The sequence below is a fragment of the Bos mutus genome, chromosome 22 (genome assembly GCF_027580195.1).
Source record: "Bos mutus isolate GX-2022 chromosome 22, NWIPB_WYAK_1.1, whole genome shotgun sequence".
Lineage (NCBI taxonomy): Eukaryota > Metazoa > Chordata > Mammalia > Artiodactyla > Bovidae > Bos > Bos mutus.
This window is the reverse complement of record NC_091638.1, coordinates 21,782,726-21,801,899: the sequence shown is the minus strand read 5'-3', so window position 1 is coordinate 21,801,899 and position 19,174 is coordinate 21,782,726. Positions and strand designations below refer to the sequence as shown.

The 19,174-nt window shown below is 46.4% G+C and overlaps 1 protein-coding gene across 2 annotated transcripts in view; it reads left to right on the top strand.

The window, feature by feature from the left end:
- Positions 1–19,174, top strand: part of ITPR1 (inositol 1,4,5-trisphosphate receptor type 1) — a 355,281-nt gene that overhangs the window by 292,274 nt on the left and 43,833 nt on the right. For both annotated transcript variants that reach the window (XM_070360064.1, XM_070360063.1), the window contains 3 exons: positions 2,879–3,071; positions 8,495–8,617; positions 15,546–15,721. In XM_070360064.1, coding sequence (XP_070216165.1) covers positions 2,879–3,071; positions 8,495–8,617; positions 15,546–15,721 — 492 coding nt within the window. The remainder of the gene's footprint in view (positions 1–2,878; positions 3,072–8,494; positions 8,618–15,545; positions 15,722–19,174) is intronic.

The window sequence follows — 19,174 nt, the reverse complement described above, 5'->3', positions numbered from 1 at the left end:
GAGCGGTGAACAGGTGGTGAGACGCTACGGTGCACCAGGGCCCGCACTCAATGCGCAAAGCCAGTGACAGCCAAGGTAGTGGGGGGACAGACCCCGAGCGAGGCCACACAAGGAGATGCGCTGTGAACTCAGACAAGGGCATGAGGACGACCAGACGGTATCATGAGACGGTGCCACAGAAGGGCCTGCTGTGGAGTGTGGTGGTCAGGGCGGCCTGTCCTGAAGAGTGTTACCTCAGCGCAGACCTTCCGAAGGATGGGAACGAAGGGGCACAGCCAGGAGGCTAGAGTTTGGTAGGCCCCGAGGTGGGAGGTGAAGGTGAAGAGGTGGGGCTTAGGGAGCAGGAGTGAGAAAACATTGGGTCAGAGAGGAAAGAGACAAGCCCAGGTCCTGCAGGACTGCGTCCGGCATTGGCGGGAGGAGTCTGGACTTTACCCTCTGAACTCCACCGAGGAGTAATACAACCAGATCTGTACTTGAAAACACACACACACACACACAAGAAATAAATCATCTCTATTTTGCAGCTGGGACAATACCGAGAAAGGACTCAGAGGTTGCATCACTCAGCGAGAGGTCCAGTTCTCAGTGTCAGGGCTGACATTTTCATCCATGTCTGGCTGACCACAGAGCCCATGGGTGTTTTTAATGTTCCTTGCATTGTCTCCTGGGGGCTGAGAGGGCCCAGACCTGCGCCCGCAGGCTTCAGGCAGTAAGGCATGGTGTGTCCTGACCAGCTAATGAGGAGATGCACAAATACAGTATCTGTGTCAGAGCAAGGATTTTGAAAGACTAGCAGACTCCTTTGGGCCATATGAGACTTGCAGGATAGAGGCATGTTAGAGGATAATCTCACCCGCTGTCTGGGGTCTCGCAGCTGTCCTCATATAATGCGTCATTTCACCCATCGGTTGGCCATGACAGTGTGCATGAGCACGTAATCTCAATTGATTGTTCACGACCAGAAGTTTGTTCTCTGGAGCCCTTAGAAGACAAACTTCAGATATTTGCGGTGTGGAACATCAGAGGGGAAGGAACCTTGGAAATGGTCTGGTTGAGCTCCTTGGTTCACCATCAAACTGACATTTGATCAGGTGCAGAGGTGTTAACAAGGTCACCCACTAGAGGTGGAGAAGGGCTGGGATAGATTTTGATTCCCAACTGTACATTGACTAAAAGAGAAGCATGAATCGATCTTGAATAATGGAGAGAAATGGCCAGGCAGGGCGGCCTGAGCTCTTGAAATCCTGTTCCTGGGCAGCTGCTCATACCTTCCAGTCTCGCAGGACATAGAGAGTTGCTGTCACTCAGGCTTCCACAGACCCTCATCCCATCACTCTGGTCACACCATGCAGGTCGCCCTGAAATCTAAGTATCTGTTCGTGCCAGGAGACCACCTGTTCCTCCATTGTCTCTTCTCAGATCGTGTTCCTTCCGTGTAATGGGGGCTGATCCAGAGCCCCCCGATGATGTAAAGCAGGAGGGCCGTGGGGGACTGCAGACTGTGTATGCACCCGCGTTACCAACACCCGCCCCCCATTCCCAGTTAACGAGGTTGGCTTATGCACCAGACTCGGTAACATGATCTCCAGTTTGATTTGGAAACCACTGGTCTCCAGACGACATCTCCGAGGATTCAGGGAGGCCAGGCTGTGGGAACCTGCCTCGTTTCAGAGTTTCCCACTGCAGCTTGACCTGAGTCATCTCTCCTGCTGCGCTGGGAAAAAAAGCACTGGGAGGCTGGGAACCAGAACTTCTCAGAGAGGGTGTGGCTCTGGGCCTCACCTGACTTGTCCAGCCCCTGGAGAGGAAGGACACAGGGAGGCCCTACCCCTTTAGTATTGCAGCCTGAACCCCCTTTGAAATTTCTGCCTCCCCGGGACTATGACTCAACACAGTGTTGAAAAATTTGAACAGTCTCCCCCAGACAGCTCTCTGGGAACTGAACCTGTCTAGGAAGAGCATGGGGAATATCTGTGAAGTGTCCACCCCAGGAACCAGCAAAGCTAGTTAAAAGAACAATGAGTATGATACCAGTATTAAAAGAGCCTATTGTTTTATGCATCACACATGTTAGATGCTCTGACAGGTCAGAGGTCAGAGGTCACTGCATCTGTGAAAACCGAAGATCTCCTTTTTGAGTTCCTATCTAGGTAAAAGAACCCACCTTTGCAATCTGAGAAAGGCTCTTAGGTGAGATTTGTACCATGATCTAGCACTACATGGTACAGTGGGATCACCACTAGCTGTGTTTGGCTGTTTACATTAAAATTAAATGAAATTAAATACTAAGCTCCAGTTCTCAGTTGTGCCAGCCACATGTGCTAGTCCTCAGTGCCCGTATGTGAGAAGGGACTCTGCTTTCAAAGGGGCAGACACACAGTTGCGGCATCATCATTCCTGTTTTCATCATTCCAGAAAGTTCTGTTGGACATCTGCAGCCCCGAGCCTCATATGAATCTGTACACAAAACACACTTTGAATTGTTCCAGATAAATTCATCACAGTACAATTCATGGGTCTGAGGTTAGAAAAATATTTTGACTTACCAAAACGGTTTTATGCATAAATCTAAGAGATACAGCCCAGTCCAGGAGTTACAAAATCCCAGAAGAGTCCGGGTCAGGTCTGTGTTACGCTTGATCTTTAATTCTGAGATGGGACTTCCCTGGTGGTCCAGTGGTTAAGAGTCCAGCCTTCCAATGCAGGGGGTGTGGTTTCAATCCCTGGTCAGGGAACTCAGATCCCACATGCCATGTGGTATGGATAAAAAAGAAGAAAAGAAAAAATCTAGGCCGAATACTGAGCCTGTGGCCTGTGCCAAGTCCTTAGTAAAGGATTTTTGACCATTTTAACCTCCTCCGTTTTTTCACCCTAGATTGTCAGGTTAGACCGAACCATGGAGCAGATTGTCTTCCCCGTGCCCAGTATATGTGAATTCCTAACCAAAGAGTCAAAACTACGGATATACTACACCACAGAGAGGGACGAGCAGGGCAGCAAGATCAACGACTTCTTCCTGCGGTCCGAGGACCTCTTCAATGAGATGAATTGGCAGAAGAAGCTCAGAGGTGGGTCAGCACCTCCAGGTGCTGTGGAATTGTGTGGTTCTGCAGGTCTTGCGTGCTGGGGTTTGATAGTGAGTGCGTGGACCTCCCCGTAGGAGCAGAGCTGGTGGGGTTCAGGATTCTGTCCCCATCTGAGCACCAGGACCACCCAGGCACCTTGGGAGCTGGTAAGTGGGCTCCAGCCTCTGGGAGGTGCTGAAAAGGCTTCCTTCCGGCTGCCTTTGACCTGATTCAATTGGAGAGCTCCCAGAAGGACTTAAAATGCTCCTATTTTGATAGAATTAAAGGGATGGAGAACAGACAGGCCTGCTGCTCACAGGATGGCACATTTGAGCCTACCTGAGAGCTCGTTGACCAGCCCACGTGCTCGGAAGACACTGGTCTTCCCCCTTTTATAGGGCAGTTTGGATTGTTAGACCCGAGTCATTTTACAGGCAGTGGAATCACTGGCCACAGAAGATGCGTCATTGCTCACCAGCAAGTCCCATTGCGGGGCCCAGCTAGGCTGGCTACATTTCCTCGTCTAAAACCCTTTACAGGGCTGCCCTGGCGGGCTTCTCTGCAGCCAGTTTTCATTACGGTTTTAGTGTGATCCTTCAATGCCGACAGTACGCTGGGCACCAGCTGTTGTGACCAGCTTAGAAAGGATGCTGCTTCATTCCTGTCATTAGTCAGGAGCCAGGGTTTGTATTTGAAACCCTGGATTCCAGCTGCCCTGTGATCACTCCAGCTCCTGCTGAGGGGCGGGGCTGCGGGAGGGGAAACTGGGCTGGAGGTCAGGTTCTGGGTGCTCTGGTCCTCTTCCTCCTTCACCGGCCTGAGCCGGCGCAGTCCTGCCTCCTTTCCTGCCGCCCCTGCTCTGCTCCGCTCCACTCCCTTCCTCCCTGGAATCGGTTAGTGGCAGAAGGCGTTGTGCAAGCAGGCTGCCCGCCAGGCGCTGGTCTCACCCCACCCCTACTCCATTCTCTCTCATCTCTAAGGGACGCCTCATCGACCAGCACTTCAAAGCATGGTCATGTTTTGCTGAACCAACCCATTTGTCACCCAGCCCCACGCGAGGTGTCTAGCTCATCTTTAGCAGAACAGCATGCGTGTCCCCCATGGTGTGGACCTCAGAAGCCTTCGTGGACAGGTGGCCCCACTATCAGTGTGTCCTTGTAGCCACCGTGGGCTCCATCCAAGCTCCTGTAGCTCAAGTATCATCGGTCATGTTGAACGTCCTCGCAGCACCGCACTCATGCAGTCAGATAAGAGAGATACCCAAAAAGGTTGACAGAGACCTTTGTGTATGCTTGTCTTCTCAGCTGTGGCGCTCAATAGAAGGGAACTTCCTCTTATTTGTTGATTTTGCTCTTCCCTGAAATAGTTCATGATTCCAACTCTAGGAGATGATCCTGAATTCATGGTGTGGTTCATCCAGACCTCCATGATAGCTATTAAAACGGTGGTTTTGGACTTCCCTGGTGGTGTGTTGGATAGGAATCTATTTGCCAATGCAGGGGATGGGTGTGATCCCTGGTCTGGGAAGACTCCACATGTGGGGAGCAGCTGCACCCACGTGCCACAGGTAGAGTCCACGCTCTAGAGCCTGCAGGCCACAACTTCTGAGCCCACGTGCTGCAAGTGCTGAAACCTGAGTGCCTGGAGCCTGTGATCTGCAACAAGAAGCCACCACAAAGAGCAGCCCCCACTTGCCACAAGTAGAGAAAGCCCAAGTGCGGCAACGAAGACTCAGCACAACCATAAACACATGGATTTTAAAAAATGATTTTATCCTTTCTAATATATAGGTCTACTAAGTGCAGGCAGGGAAGCCACCAGGGAAGCCCAATATATAGGTCTACTAAGTACTGATACCAAGACTGGTCAGATATATTCATTCTCTCTGAATTGTGTTATCCAATAGGTATAGAAAATAGGCTCTCCAGGGGGCTTAAGAATTGAAAGAAAGATTTTCACCTTTTATGATGAGGTGAGAGACCTCGTCAACCCTCTTTCTGAGATGTTGTCTTCAGCCTGGCAGAGTAGGAAGACCTCAGCTGCAAGAGGTGGGGATCTCTGAATTCGTTCTCCTTCCATCACCCACTGGCTTTGTGACCTGGCCAAGTGACTGAACCTCTTCTAGGCTCTCCCCTATAAAGTGGGGAGTTAAGACTGCCCGACGGATTGATTGGTCAAGGAATGGCCAGCTCATCATTCCGAGATTTCTACTGCTTTGTAGCTAATACCTTCTCTTATTTGGTCTGTCTTTGTTTCAAAAGCAGTTTTTGTTTCAGTGAAGCTTAAACACAGCTACGGTTGTCAACTGAGAGATTTTAATTGGCTTCATAGCTCTGCTGGTAAGAGAAAAATTGAAAGTAATAACTGAATTAAACATGATTTGCATATTTAGGAAGAGGAGAAATGTACTCATTAGAAGTGCAATTAAAATGAAATACATTTTCCCCTCTAAGTAGCTTATTTCTCTTCTGACGCATCTGCAGAAAAGAATTCTCTGGCTTGTTTATGAAGCTGCTTTACCTTTTCCTGAAAGTGTCACGGGAATCATCTATGCCTTGGAGAATCTGTAGCTGGGGCTCAGATACACAGGGAGGTGTGATGTGTTGCTTCATCTTTTCTTTTGCAAGTATTAAGATCCTTAGTTCCTATACTCTCTTGAAACCCTCTTCCCTGCTTTACTCAATAGACAAACACACACACACACACACTCTCTCTCTCTCACTCTTGTGTGCGTTCACATCCTCCATCCACTGTGCCTCTCTGATATCTTCTCTTGGCCCCAGGGATGAGAAAACTCTGGGCTAAGAAAACTAGAAGGTAGTGGAAGGAACTTGAGGCAGAGCTGCAAAGGCCGGCACTTTGCTACTTGGTGTTATGTGGTGTCTCGTTCAGGCACTCAGTCCTGTCTGACTCTTTGCCACCCCATGGACTGCAGCACACCAGGCTTCCCTGTCTTTCACCCTCATGGTTGTTACATTCATTGGAATAGAGTGGGAAATTCCATTGCTCTGTATGCACATGGAGTCTGTGTCCTCAGCAAGCCCCAGTTCCTTAAAAAGAAAGCAAACTAGGATACGAGGGTTAGCAGATGCCCTGGGTGCACTGACTTAAACCGCCTGCCCTTCTAGGGTCATGGCACCTGTCTTCTTGCACCTGTGTAGACACCCAGTTGACTTGAAGGGTTGAATATTTGTTCATATTCAGAGTGACACCACAATTTAAGGACAGTGTTAGCCTTGTAAAAGTCAGATTTGTGAAAACTAAATGCCAGAGTTGAGGAGCATTTATTACAGTCATGTTGAAGCATCACACAGTGGCTATTCTTACACTGGGTTCAGGTTGAGAGCTCCCCCTGAAGAGAATCCTGGCTTAACCCTCACTCATCTCTGCCATTTCCTGCCTTTTTGTCTTTTCACTTCTTATTAGTCTGTTACCCTTACACTGATGGGGGAGGATGTTGTAAATCCCCGTGTTCCCATCAGTCAGCCCTTGGCCATCCTTGCCATTGTTTCTTCTGTGCTGTTCAGAGTTTTCATGTTCAGATCAGGAATGGGCTTCAATCCCAGAAAAAAACACCAACAGTTATTGTCTCCAGAGTAAGTGGTTTCTCATCTTAAATTTGCTTCGGCAATTATTAATAGCTTATAAAATAAAACAAACTCTGGGAAATTAGGTTGACTGATTACTGGTCGGCTCCTCTACTAAATGGTGACATGAGCCCCTTAACTCTGTCCTTGTCACTGAGCCCAGGGGTCTCTGAGCTGAGGGGATGAGATTGCCACAGCTTCCATCCTCTTCTGGGCCTCAGTTTCCCTCATTTATCAAATGAGAGATGTTAAACCAGATGCTGCTTATAGCTCCAAAACTCAACGGTTTGGAAACATGGCCTCTTACCATGTGAGCATGTAAATGAGCAGTTATTAAATTATCCAGGGCTCTGTGTAATTGTGCCATAACTTTATTTTGGCTAGAAGCTTATGAAGGCTTGGTTACTGCTATAGGCATCATTATAGAGTCATCGGATTTGTCATTGGCTGCTGTCCTAGAGTGAAACGGTGACTTCATTGGGAAAGAGAAATAACACGCTAGACATCCATCTTCACCTACTCCACACTTCCCTTTAGAGGAGAATTATGTTGAATGAGCCTATCTTCTGGAAACTTTGCCTCTGGCGTGGAGATGGAAATTATTCCCCCTGTATCTATTCTTAAGCATCATCCTAAGTTTAAGGCGCCACCGAAGCATTCAGAGGAAAAGGAAGCACCCGTACACACAGTGTGGCCACAGCTTGTCCTCAGCTGAGATGCAGCCAAGTGTGGTGTCAGCTGTCAGTAACAGTGTGATAAGAGGCAGCACTGCCTGAGACCTGATGCTCTCAAACTGTGGTGCTGGAGAAGACTCTAGAGTCCCTTGGACAGCAAGGAGATCAAACCCAGTCAATCCTAAAGGAAATCAACCCTGAATATTCATTGGAAGGACTGATGCTGAAGCTCCAATACTTTGGCCACCTGATGCGAAGAGCCGGCTCACTGGAAAAGAGCCTGATACTGGGAAAGATTGAGGGCAAGAGGAGAAGGGGACAACAGAGGATGAGACGGTTGGATGGCATCACCAACTCAATGAGTTTGGGCAAACTTTGGGAAATAGTGAGGGACATGGAGGCCTGGCATGCTGCCATCCATGGGGTCGCAAGGAGTTGGACATGACTGAGCAACTGAGCAATAACTGCCTCAAGGGTCTCCTGCCCTTTGGGAGGGCTTTGGGGCCCCATCCTTTCTCTACTGTAGCCTTTAGAAATGGAGCTTGGCTGCTGACCATCCAGGCAGAGGTCCTATTTCTGGTTCCTCTTCAGGAAAGTGGCAGATGACTTGGTGATGGGAAAGGGGCTATTGTCTTGCTTTCAGGCATCAGTGAGTCGGTGAAGAATTTCAAGCAGGGAAGGAGTGTGGAAGTAGTAACATTTCTAGCCTGGAGCCCAGCTGGGCTGACTCTGAATGCTGTGTATCCCCCCACTTCTCAAAGCTCATTGAATTCTCCAGTCTCCTTGGGCATCTCCTCCAGTCCCAGGGCCCCAGGGAGAACTGAGGACTTGGCACATGAACCCTGGATAACCCCCCAGATTCCATAACTGATGGTGCTGATGGGGGCATGCAGGGTTTTTAGATGCTCCAGCTTTTCCCCTTTCTTCTCTTCCTTATCCCCCAATTCATCTTCTGTTCCAGTAAGGACTCCCAACAGAAACAAACCCATCTGATGTCGTTCTGAGCTTATGAGTCAGCTTGAAAACAAGTGACCATTTTTAATGTTTGGTGAAAACTGGGAACAAAAGTGGGCTTGTAGGGGCAGAGCGGGAGGAGGGGACTGAGGCATTCCCAGCGTTCTGGCTCACAGTCTCGAACCTCATGGTTCCGTCTTTGTTTTCACAGCCCAGCCCGTCCTGTACTGGTGCGCCCGCAACATGTCTTTCTGGAGTAGCATTTCATTCAACCTGGCCGTCCTGATGAACCTGCTTGTGGCGTTTTTCTACCCTTTTAAAGGAGTCCGAGGAGGTACTGCTCATGTCTTTAATTTCAAGGAGACTTGTAGAAACAGCAAATAGAAAATGGCTATGACTTGCGTCTAAAATGGGATTCCTGGTAGAACTGGTGCAATTGATGGGATCCTAGTTCCCTGTTTTCAGACACAATGAGAGTGTAGCTTCTACCACAGGTTTTTATTTTTGGCTTGTTTTTTGTGTTTTAACTTTTGCAGTGTTGTGTTGGTTTCTGCCACAAGCAACGTAAATCAGCCATAATTAGACATATATCCTCTCCCTCTGGCACCTTCCTTCCCTCCGCATTGTCATCCCTTCAGGTCGTCACAGAGAACCAGACTGGCTCTGTGTGCCTCCCAGCAACTCAGCACCTATCCATCTTACACCTGATAGTCTATATAGGTTGATGCTGCTTTCTCCATTCATCCCACTGACTCCTTCCGCCACTGTGTCCACAGTGCCCTTCTCTACATCTGCAACTCCATCCCTTCCCTGCAAGTAGGTTCATCAATAATACTGTTTTTCTAGATTCCCTACATATGCATTAGTACCCTGTATTTGTTTTTCTCTGACTTACTTCGCTTTGTATAATAGGCTCTAGGTTCATCCACCTCACTAGAACTGACTCAGATTCGTTCTTTTGTATGGCTAAGTCCATTTTGTATATATACCACAACATCTGTATCCATTCATCTGTTGGTGAACATCTAGGATGCTTCCATGTCCTGGCTATTGTAAGTAGTGCTGCTATGAACAGTGGGGTACATGTGTCTTTTTGAATTATGGCTTTCTCGGGGCATATGCCCAGTAGGGGTTGCTGGGTCATATGGTAGATGTATGTCTGTTCTTCTTAAGAAATCTCCATGCTGTTCTCCATAAGGGCTCTGTCAGTTTACATTGCCACCAACAGTGTAGGAGGGTTCCCTTTTCTCCACATCCTCTACAGTACTTACTATTTGTAGATTTTTTGGTGATGGCCATTCTGACTGATGTGTGAAGTGATACGCTGTGGGTTTATTTTTAAATCTAATTTGAAATCATATAAACTGTTTATCCATATTTATTTCTCCGGAAAGAAAGAGGAGAAACAATATATTGTATTAAAACAGTAAGAGATCATCCTAACCTCCTTGTTTTGTTATGTCAGGAAACTATGTATCAGGGAAGCTGAGAGATTTAGCCAGAGACACACAGCCCCTTAGCAGCTGAGCTAATCATAGAATGAATGTAGATAACTTTGATGCTCAGTCTAGTCGATTTTTTTCCTAGGCCATACTTGTGGAATTCATTTCAGACTAAAGAATTTGTAAAAAATAATCTCTGGAATTTAATTTTTTTCTTTTTTTTCTGGCAAGAGGTAACAGGAGGCAGGGCATGAATGACTTTAGACAAGACATCCTTGGCTTTTTAGTCAATTAAGAGCTGCATTGCTGTTATTCACATAATGAGACATGCTGTCCATGGTCTTCATAGATTTCCTTCCCCCATCTCCTTCTGGTCATCTATGTACACATTCTACACATTTTATTGAGGAAAGGCAAACCACTCAGAGCATTTTTCTGTTTGGGGCTCCTCAGTTTGCTTAACAGCCTTCTGGAGACATTTACAACTGTGGAGTTCTGGGGGCTCCCCTTCTGTTAAACTTCCATGGCCCCGTTTTCTGACACCTGCGACAGCCTCCTGGGAGGCTGACTTTTCAGCTCAGTTTTTCATCAGAGCTTTTTGGCAGATCACCTCCACTATGTATGTCGCAACTTGGCAGTAGCCACCTTCTGTAAAACAATGGGATGAAGAGCCCAAAAAGTAAGAGAATAAAAACCAAAACAAAAAACAAAAAAACACAAACAGCCAGCACAGAGGTAAATCCGGAGCAGGCTCTGCTCTGGAGTTTAATAATGCAGATGTGTACACGACTGAAGTAAATTTAAGGTCCAACTTAAAAGTAACAGTGTGTTCTATGGTATATTTAACTTACTCATTTGAGGCTCTACTTTTTCAGTTGAGCCTGAAGCCATGTGGAAGGCTTCATTGGAGTGATGCTTTCCCCCCAAGGCAGTACTTAAACACAAGCCCAAGGGGTATTTTCCTTTAAAATGGATTATGTCAGGATTCATGGTTTCCCTATCGGAAAAGTTGGGCAGGTCCACAGCGCTGCAGGGTATTCTCCTGGGGGGTGTCTGCCTGTGTTGGGTTGCCAGTTAGCAGAGGTGAGAGTGTGAAGTCTTGAGCCAGGGGCTTAGGTGGAGGGGACGGAGCCCTCTTCTCACCTCCAGGGGCTATCACATCACAGCAGATTCTTCAACTAGTACTTTGGGTGTGTCTTCATTTCCCCGCTCCACTTCTTTAAAAAATATTTAAAACTGATTGTTATTCTGTACCTTGGCCATTTTCTTCACTGGTCACTTACGGCAGTTTTGAGGCCACTGTCTGGGGACAGTTCATTGATAGCTCCCTCCTCTTCAGTGATAAGCCTCATCCAGTGCAACAGCTAGAGACCTACAGAGTCTGGACGTGGTGTCCAGGCCTGGCCCTAACACCTACCTGCCACATGACTCTGGGCAGACCACTTCAGTTCGTCCTGCTTATCCTCCCTATTAAGCAGTGCTTAGGTTGAGCTGGTAGTTTTGACACCAAGGTATGGATTTGGAAATTCCCGTAGTGGTCAGGAGAAAATAGTTGCTGACCCAGTCAGGGTCTCTGGAGCACCCTGTTGCTTGCCCGTGCAAGTTCAAGACCTACTGGATGATTGTTAAAGGTCCTTCTGGCTTTACAATGTAGCAGTCAAGGTGGCATTGACCCTGGATCTGTAGAAATCCAGGCTTCCTGTTTTGGCAGTGTGGGCTTTAGAACTTTGTGCCAGTGCACTCAACAGAAAATATAATTAGATGTCCTTGTTGGAGAGAAGGAGGTTGATCTGATGTCAGGAAGTCCTTTCCATTATATAGTGACAGAATTTCCCCTCAAACACATCAACTCACTCAGGGGGATTTTTGTTTTTTCTTTTAAACATATTCTGGGGACATCTTCTATACTCACCGTTGACCATCTTCAGGAAGAAGGTTGTTTCAGCCCTATCTAGAAACAAAATCTGATTGGTTACCTGAAAGTATTTTTTTAAGAGAAATGTTTGTTCTTGTTGAATCCTGAAACTAGGGTTTCCAAAATGTCCCTCCTGCAGGAGCTTACTGACCTTGCTAGGTATGCCATTGTGGCTCTCTGACTTAAAAGGCTTGTGGCTGCCGAGGACACTGTGGCCTTAAAAGCTCCTTTTCAAAAGTATTTTTCCCCCTTTGGTTGAGAACTGAGAGTCACACAGTCTTTAAAAAGCATGAAAATTTGGCAGCTTCAGAATTCTTACTGAATTTGTATGCATGCCATGGTGATTAAAGCCCATAAAGTACTACTTTTTAAACTGTCTTACTGTTGAAATTTTCAAATCTGTACACAAGTGGAAAGAAGAATATAATAAACTGCCACATACCCATCAGCCCATCTTTAACAACATTTTGCCTGTTTTGTTTCATTTATACTCCTACTGTATTTTCTGCAAGATTTTAAAGAAGTCTAGACATGTTGTTTCACTGTGCATCTCTTAACTTCAGAGAATATTTTAAAATGTGTATAATCACCATAGCATTCTCATATCTAAAAAAAACTAACAATAAATCATGTGATAGCCTGTCCCTATTCACGTTTCTCCAGTTGTCTCAAAAAAAATCTTTCTGTAATTGTTTCTTTGGAATCTAACATTAATTTTTTTCTAATAATTTTTAAATTGGAGTATAACTGCTTTAAAATGTTGTGTTAATTTCTGCTGTACAACATCGTGAATCAGCCATATGTATACATAAACCCCCTTCCTCTTGAGCCTCTCTCCTACTTCCCCAATCCCATTACCCATGCCTAGGTCATCAGAGAGCACCAGGCTTAGCTCCCTGTGTTATACACCAGCTTCTCACTAGCTATTTATTTTACATATCTAGCATTAATTTTTAACTGCTTTTTTAGTGGGAAAACAGCAGATTTTTTATATTGTCTCTTTCAAAATTTGGGTACATGTGTTGTACTGGTCACATTTATTATACTGAGATGTTAAGAGGCAGTTTAAGATGATGATTAAGTGCTTAAGAAAATGAAAGGTAAGCCACAAGCTGGGTGAAAATACTTAAAAAACATGTCAGATAAAAGGCTTATATCTAGCCTATAGAAAAACTCTTATAATCTAATAATAAAGAGACTACCCAATTAAAATAATGGGGAAAAGATTTGATCAGATATTTCACACAAAAAAAGGATATATGAATAGTCAATAAGAACATAAAAAGATATTCAACATCAGTGTTATTAGAAAAATGCAAATGAAAACCACCTAGATATGTTGCGAGAAACCTACTAGATGCTAAAATTAGAATGACCGACAATACCAAGTATTGGTGACGATCTGGAACAGTGCAACTCCCATATGTTAGTGATGAAAAGGGGAAATGGTAGCATCAGTTTGGAAAATAGTAAGGTTAGGTCTTCTGAAGTTAAATATATCCTTAGGGTTCTCAGATCTATTTCCATATTTTTGTCCAAGAGAAATGAAAACATATCCTCACCCCAGAATTTGTACTTGAAGTTTCCCAGTAGCATCTTTCATCATAACTTCAATCTGGAAACAACCCCAGTATCCATTAATTGTTGAGCAGATAAATAAATGATGACACAGCCATGTTATGGACCACTACTCAGCAACAGAAAGAACAAGCTATTAATATACACAATAAGATGAATGAGCCTTAAAAATTTCGCTAAGTGAAAGAATTTTTTAAAACTGCCTACTAATATTATTTTTCCAGTTTTTATGAAATTCTGGAAAATGCAAAGCTACTGTGGTAGAAAGCAGATCAGGAGTTGGCTGGGAGTGGAGATGGGGCAAGGCATCAGCTGCCAAGAGCGCAAGGAAACCTCTTAGTGTGATACGATGTTTATGTCTCAATTGTGTTAGCAGTTACATGTGGTTAGATGACTGTATAAACTGCCCACAGGCATGCACTTAAAATGGATGGATTTTTTTTTTTTTTTTTAAGGACCATCAACTCTGGTAGCATGTATATTCGTGGTAGATTCTGTTTCACCTTAGGTGAGGTACGTGACCCAAGACTCCATTTTCTCTGTGGTAAATTGGAGGTGATCATAGTACCCTCCAGAGAAGGCACTGGTGACCCACTCCAGTACTCTTGCCTGGAAAATCCCATGGATGGAGGAGCCTGGTAGGCTGCAGTCCATGGGGTAGTTAAGACTTGGACACGACTGAGCGACTTCACTTTCACGCATTGGAGAAGGAAATGGCAACCCACTCCAGTATTCTTGCCTGAGAACCCCAGGGACGGGGGAGCCTGCTGAGCTGCCATCTATGGGGTCGCACAGAGTCGGACACGACTGATGCGACTTAGCAGCAGCAGCATAGTACCCTCATAGAGTGCCAAGAGGAGAAAATAAATGATCATCCAAATGAAGGGCTTGATACCATATCTAACAGTTGTTAAATGCACAGGAAGGGACACACCTGACCCTAGGACCCGCTTCTTCCTGCATTTCTGAAAAGCTTCTGCCTTTGAGTGCCCATCCCTGATCAGATTCTCCTTCCGGAAGATATCAAAAGGGAAGAGGCAAGTGGCTGGGGTCGGGGGACAGTTCTCAGGGAGAAGGTGAGTCTTGGCAGGTGTGGACAAAAGGAACTAGGGCAACCCCCAGGCTGGTGGGAGAGCCTGGGACCTGCAGGGACGTCGCTTTCCCAGGCGATGCTGCCATCCAGGCAGCTCTGGAGAAGTGAAACTCCTTTATATAAGCAGCCTTAATCATGTAGTGCTGCTTGTTTACATCTGAAGGAAACTCAAAATGTGACAGCATTTGAAATAGGGGTGTTTTTTTTTTAATGAGTGTTTTACAGAACCTTATTTTTAGCCCTGTTGGCTCATGTTATATAACTGAGCCGTCTCGTGGGACACTCTAAATAGAACTTGCAATAGCAAGAGATGACAGAAACTGGTATAAGCTCTTTGACTACAAGGATAATCTAATTGTAGGATGATGCTAATGATACGGAAGTTGCTTTCCTCCTTCCCTTGAAGAAATCTCATGCGGGCAGGGGACCTGCGATTTTCCTTTGCATACTTTTAATAGAAATTAGAAGTCTGTTCTCCCAGTTCGCCTCCCTGAAGAGTGAAGTGTGACACATGGATGAGTTTTGCTTATGGAACAAACCCATCTGATGGATGCCTGCTGGGTACTCAGTGCTTCCCTTGGGGAGGTTGGAGTCCAGTGGGGATGGGGCTTGGAAGAGGGGGCACTGACTGCTAGAAAACAGTATCCCACAGGGCTGAGCAGGGATACCGAGGGTCAGAGACAGAAGGAGCACCTGGCCTATTTTGTGAGGAGAAAGGGGATGGGGGAGGCTTCCTGTCAGAGGTACATGCGTACGTCTGTGCTCAGTCACTCAGTCATGTCCAACTCTTTGCGACCCCATGGACTGTAGCCTGCCAGGCTCCTCTGTCTGTGGAGATTCTCCAGGCAAGAATACTGGAGGGGGTTTCCATGCCCTCCTCCAGGGGATCTTCCCAACACAGGGATCAAACCCACGTCTGTTTATGTCCCCTGCATTGGCAGGTGGGTTCTTTACCACTCGTGCCACCTGGGAAGCCCCCTGGAAGAGGTGACATCTAAGCTAAGACCTCAGGCGAATAGGAAAGGGAGAGAATTTCCCAGGTAGAAGGAAGACATTGAAGGCTTAAGACAACATGCATGTGACTGGTTATGTCTGGGGCAGAAAACTGGAGGTCAGGGTTGGGCCAAGGCAGGCCAGAGAGGTGGTTGAAGAAACTGTAGCTGAACCCGCTCAGGTGTGTCTCCTCTGTGAGGGGAAAGCCCTGATCTCTGAGAGCTCTGCCTCCTGGTTGCAGGGACCCTGGAACCGCACTGGTCGGGACTGCTGTGGACGGCCATGCTCATCTCTCTGGCCATCGTCATCGCCCTCCCCAAGCCCCATGGCATCCGGGCCTTAATCGCTTCCACGATTCTCCGGTTGATATTTTCCGTCGGGCTACAACCCACGCTGTTTCTTTTGGGAGCTTTCAACGTAAGTACGAATCCCTCCATTGCCATTTTTTTGTTTGTTTCCATCTAAGTAGGAATGCCTTCCATTCTCCCTGGAATTTTGGCCTGTGCCTTCAGTGCAGAAAAATATATCCTTTGGGTAAGCTGTTAAAATAGCAGAGGAGAGCCGCAGGTGGGCATCTCCCTCTTCATCTTCTCACAGGACAGTGGACCCCTTCATGTGCTCTCTGGACACTGGCAGTCTCCTTGTCAGGGAATATTTCTCTCAGAATTAAGCAAAGGGAGAGAGATGTTGAGATTTGGGTTCATTGTGCCCATCAGGTCATAGGTGTGCTCGGACGAGATGTTCTAATCAGGAAGTCCAATGACTGCATGTGAACACAGCCCCCATTTCTGGTGAGGACCACAGAGAACAGAGCAGAGAGGCAAGAGGGACTGTTCAGAGAGAGGGAGCAGGTGGAGCGGTCAGAAGAGAAGCCAGGCGTCAGAAGGTGGGTTACCGCAGAGTCAGTAGTGACGTTTGGAAGTGCCGTTTCAGTGCTTCAAAAGCTTCCAGTGTGCAAGGGTGGACGCCTACTCCCTCTGTGGAATCCTTAGGAAATGGACATGACTGATACCAAGCCATAAATTGGAGAGGTTTCCTGCCAAAAAGAAGGAACAAGTTGGGACCTGTGGGCATCTAAAACCACCTTCCAGAGGTTTATGCCCTGAGCATATAAGGAAGCTGAAGTCACTGCGTAGAAATGAAAGTGATATTGCAAAATAGGTTAACGCTGTAATTTAGGGCAATGATAAATGTCCCCAAGTGGGTGTTCAGATGGCAGAGGCAGTAAGGGTGTGAGAGGACAAGAGACCACTTCAAGCTGACAGGCTTAAGGGGAGGAAGTTTAGTCTCAAAGAATGGAAACCTTCAGGCCAGGAGGCAGGAACTGGGAGGAGCATTCTCTCCACTGGTGGAAGCAGCGAGGAAAGCCCAGACCTTCTTAAGGAACAGCCAACAGTTAAGTTTCGCCTCCTCAGTGGTTCATGTACTGAAATATAGGACCTGATTCTGGACAAGGAACCTGGGCCCCAAACTTTAGGAAAACCCACTGGGGCTCCGTCCTCCAGGTGGGCCTGTCCCAGTTTGATAAATCTTGGGTGAAAAGGGACTTCCTTAGTCAAATTAATGTGGGAGATGCTGGGTCAAGGAAAATGCAAGGTTTTTTACTGAAAGATTTCTGAGACTTTAACCTACTGATAACATATGAGGGCTTCCCTCATAGCTCAGTTGTTAAAGAATCCACCTGCAATGCTGGAGACCCCAGTTCAATTCCTGGGTCAGAAAGATCCCCTAGAAAAGAGATAGGCTACCCACTCCAGTATTCTTGGGCTTCCCTTGTGGCTCGGCTGGTAAAGAATCTGCCTGCAATGTGGGAGACCTGGGTTTGATCCCTGGGTTGGGAAGATCCCCTGGAGAAGGGAAAGGCTACCCACTCCAGTATTCTGGCCTGGAGAATTCCATGGGCTGTATAGGCCATGGGGTTGCATAGAGTTGGACACGACTGAGCAACTTTCACTTTAACGCATGATGAATCTCTAAGAAGGGAACACCGGGTCTTCATATTTCCCAAACTTCTTTGCCCACATGTTTTGTAAAGTGTAACTTGGAATTAGTGTTGTATGGAATATAGATTGGGAAATTCTATTCCCAATACTGGTAAGTGACTCAGGGCTTTTTGGTTTTAAAGATTTTTTTCCAACGTGGACCATCTGCAAAGTTTACCACAACACAGTTTCTGTTTTATATTTTGATCTTTTGGCCGAGAGACATGTAGGATCTTAGCTCCCTGGCCAGGGTTGACACCTGCACCCTCTGCATTGGAAGGTGAAGTCCTGACCACCGGACCACCAGGAAGGTCCCTGACTCAGGGATTTTGAGCAGAGAATTGGTATAAGCAAAGTATCGTTGAGAAAATTCCCTCAGTAGTGGCATGAATATATATGTATATGTATATATGTGTGTGTGTGTGTATATATATATATATGGATTTGAGTCGGGGGGTGGGTGAGCTGGAGGCAGGGGGACCCCTTACGGAGTCATGTCCCCCCCTTACATGAGACAAGCCTGCCTCTTGGTCATAGTGGAGAATGAAGATACAGATGTCAGAGCTTTGGAGGAAATGGTGACACATGGTGGGCTTAGGGTCTGAGGCTTATGCCTGAAAACGGTGCGCGACTTGGTCGGGGTCCTTTTCTCTAGGCAGCGAAGGTATTCCTGTCTTTACTGGGTGGTGAAGCGGGCAAGAATAATTCCAAATTACGGAAGACTAGGAGAGGAATAATGCAATCAGCTACACTGAAGTCAGGCAAGACCTGGTTTTCAGGGTGCAGATAGACCTGAGTTGTTGAGTTACTTGACTTGAGGTGACAAGACAAGCTATTCGTGTTAGGCCTGGCATTTAGAAATGCATGACCAGAGTAAAAGAGACACATGAGCATTGAAGGAGGGAATGCAGGCTTCACCTGCAGTGAGTGGAAGTATTTTAAGAAAGAAATACAGAAGACACAAATAGAAGGAAAAAGCACTATTTCAGAGGTTGTCTTCTATGAGTTAATTCTTTTGTTTCTCTGGTCTTTAGTCATTCCAGAGTTTTCTCTTCTGTAACATTGATCAGTTGGGAAAGACTCTATGTGGATAATTGATGGCCATTCATAATAACATTAGCCGGGGGGAGGGAGGGAGAGATGGGAAAACTAAAACAATAAACAGTTATTTAGAGGGGAGTAAAAAAAAAAGAATTCTTACATGGAGCAATGGGAGAAGGAACAGTAGCTGTGAGAAAACTAGGGCAGAAGTTAAAGAGGAGAGCAGGTTCAGGTAAAGCGGATTGCTCCGTTGTTAAGATTGTAGGGCATGAGATGTTGGAGGTCCTGGAATGCCAACCAGAGCACGACCTTTTTTTCCTCTCTTGGAAACCTCAGCACAGTTCATTCAGAATTGATGATGTTTTCTCACTCTAAAAAAGATCTGACACTGGCAAAGGTTAGAATATTAAGGAAAAAAAGACCCGGTGGATTGAAAGTGGAGCCTGTCTGAGAAAACCTAACCTTCTCCGTGGGTGTTGGCTTCCTCCCTTATCTGATTGCTGAGAAGCTCACTTGCACTGACCCACCAGATTAACTGGCAGTATTCCCCCAGCACCTGTGGCCAAGCTAGCTCGGGTGGCAGGACATGGTTTTACAAAGTGCAGCCAAAGCGCATTCTCTCTGGCTTTCTCCTGACTTAGGATTTTCTAGCAACATGTTGCTAAAGGCAGACTTGCAAGCTTGGGATTTCTATCAAAGGTGGGACTATCTTATACAGTAGGTCAGCCTTCAGTTGCAGGGGTCAGAAAACCTACTCCATGCTAACAAGCAAAGAGGAAAATGTGACTGAGAATCAAGAGGCTGGCTTCAGGTGTAGCTGAATCCAGGAGCCCAGACGTAGCATAAG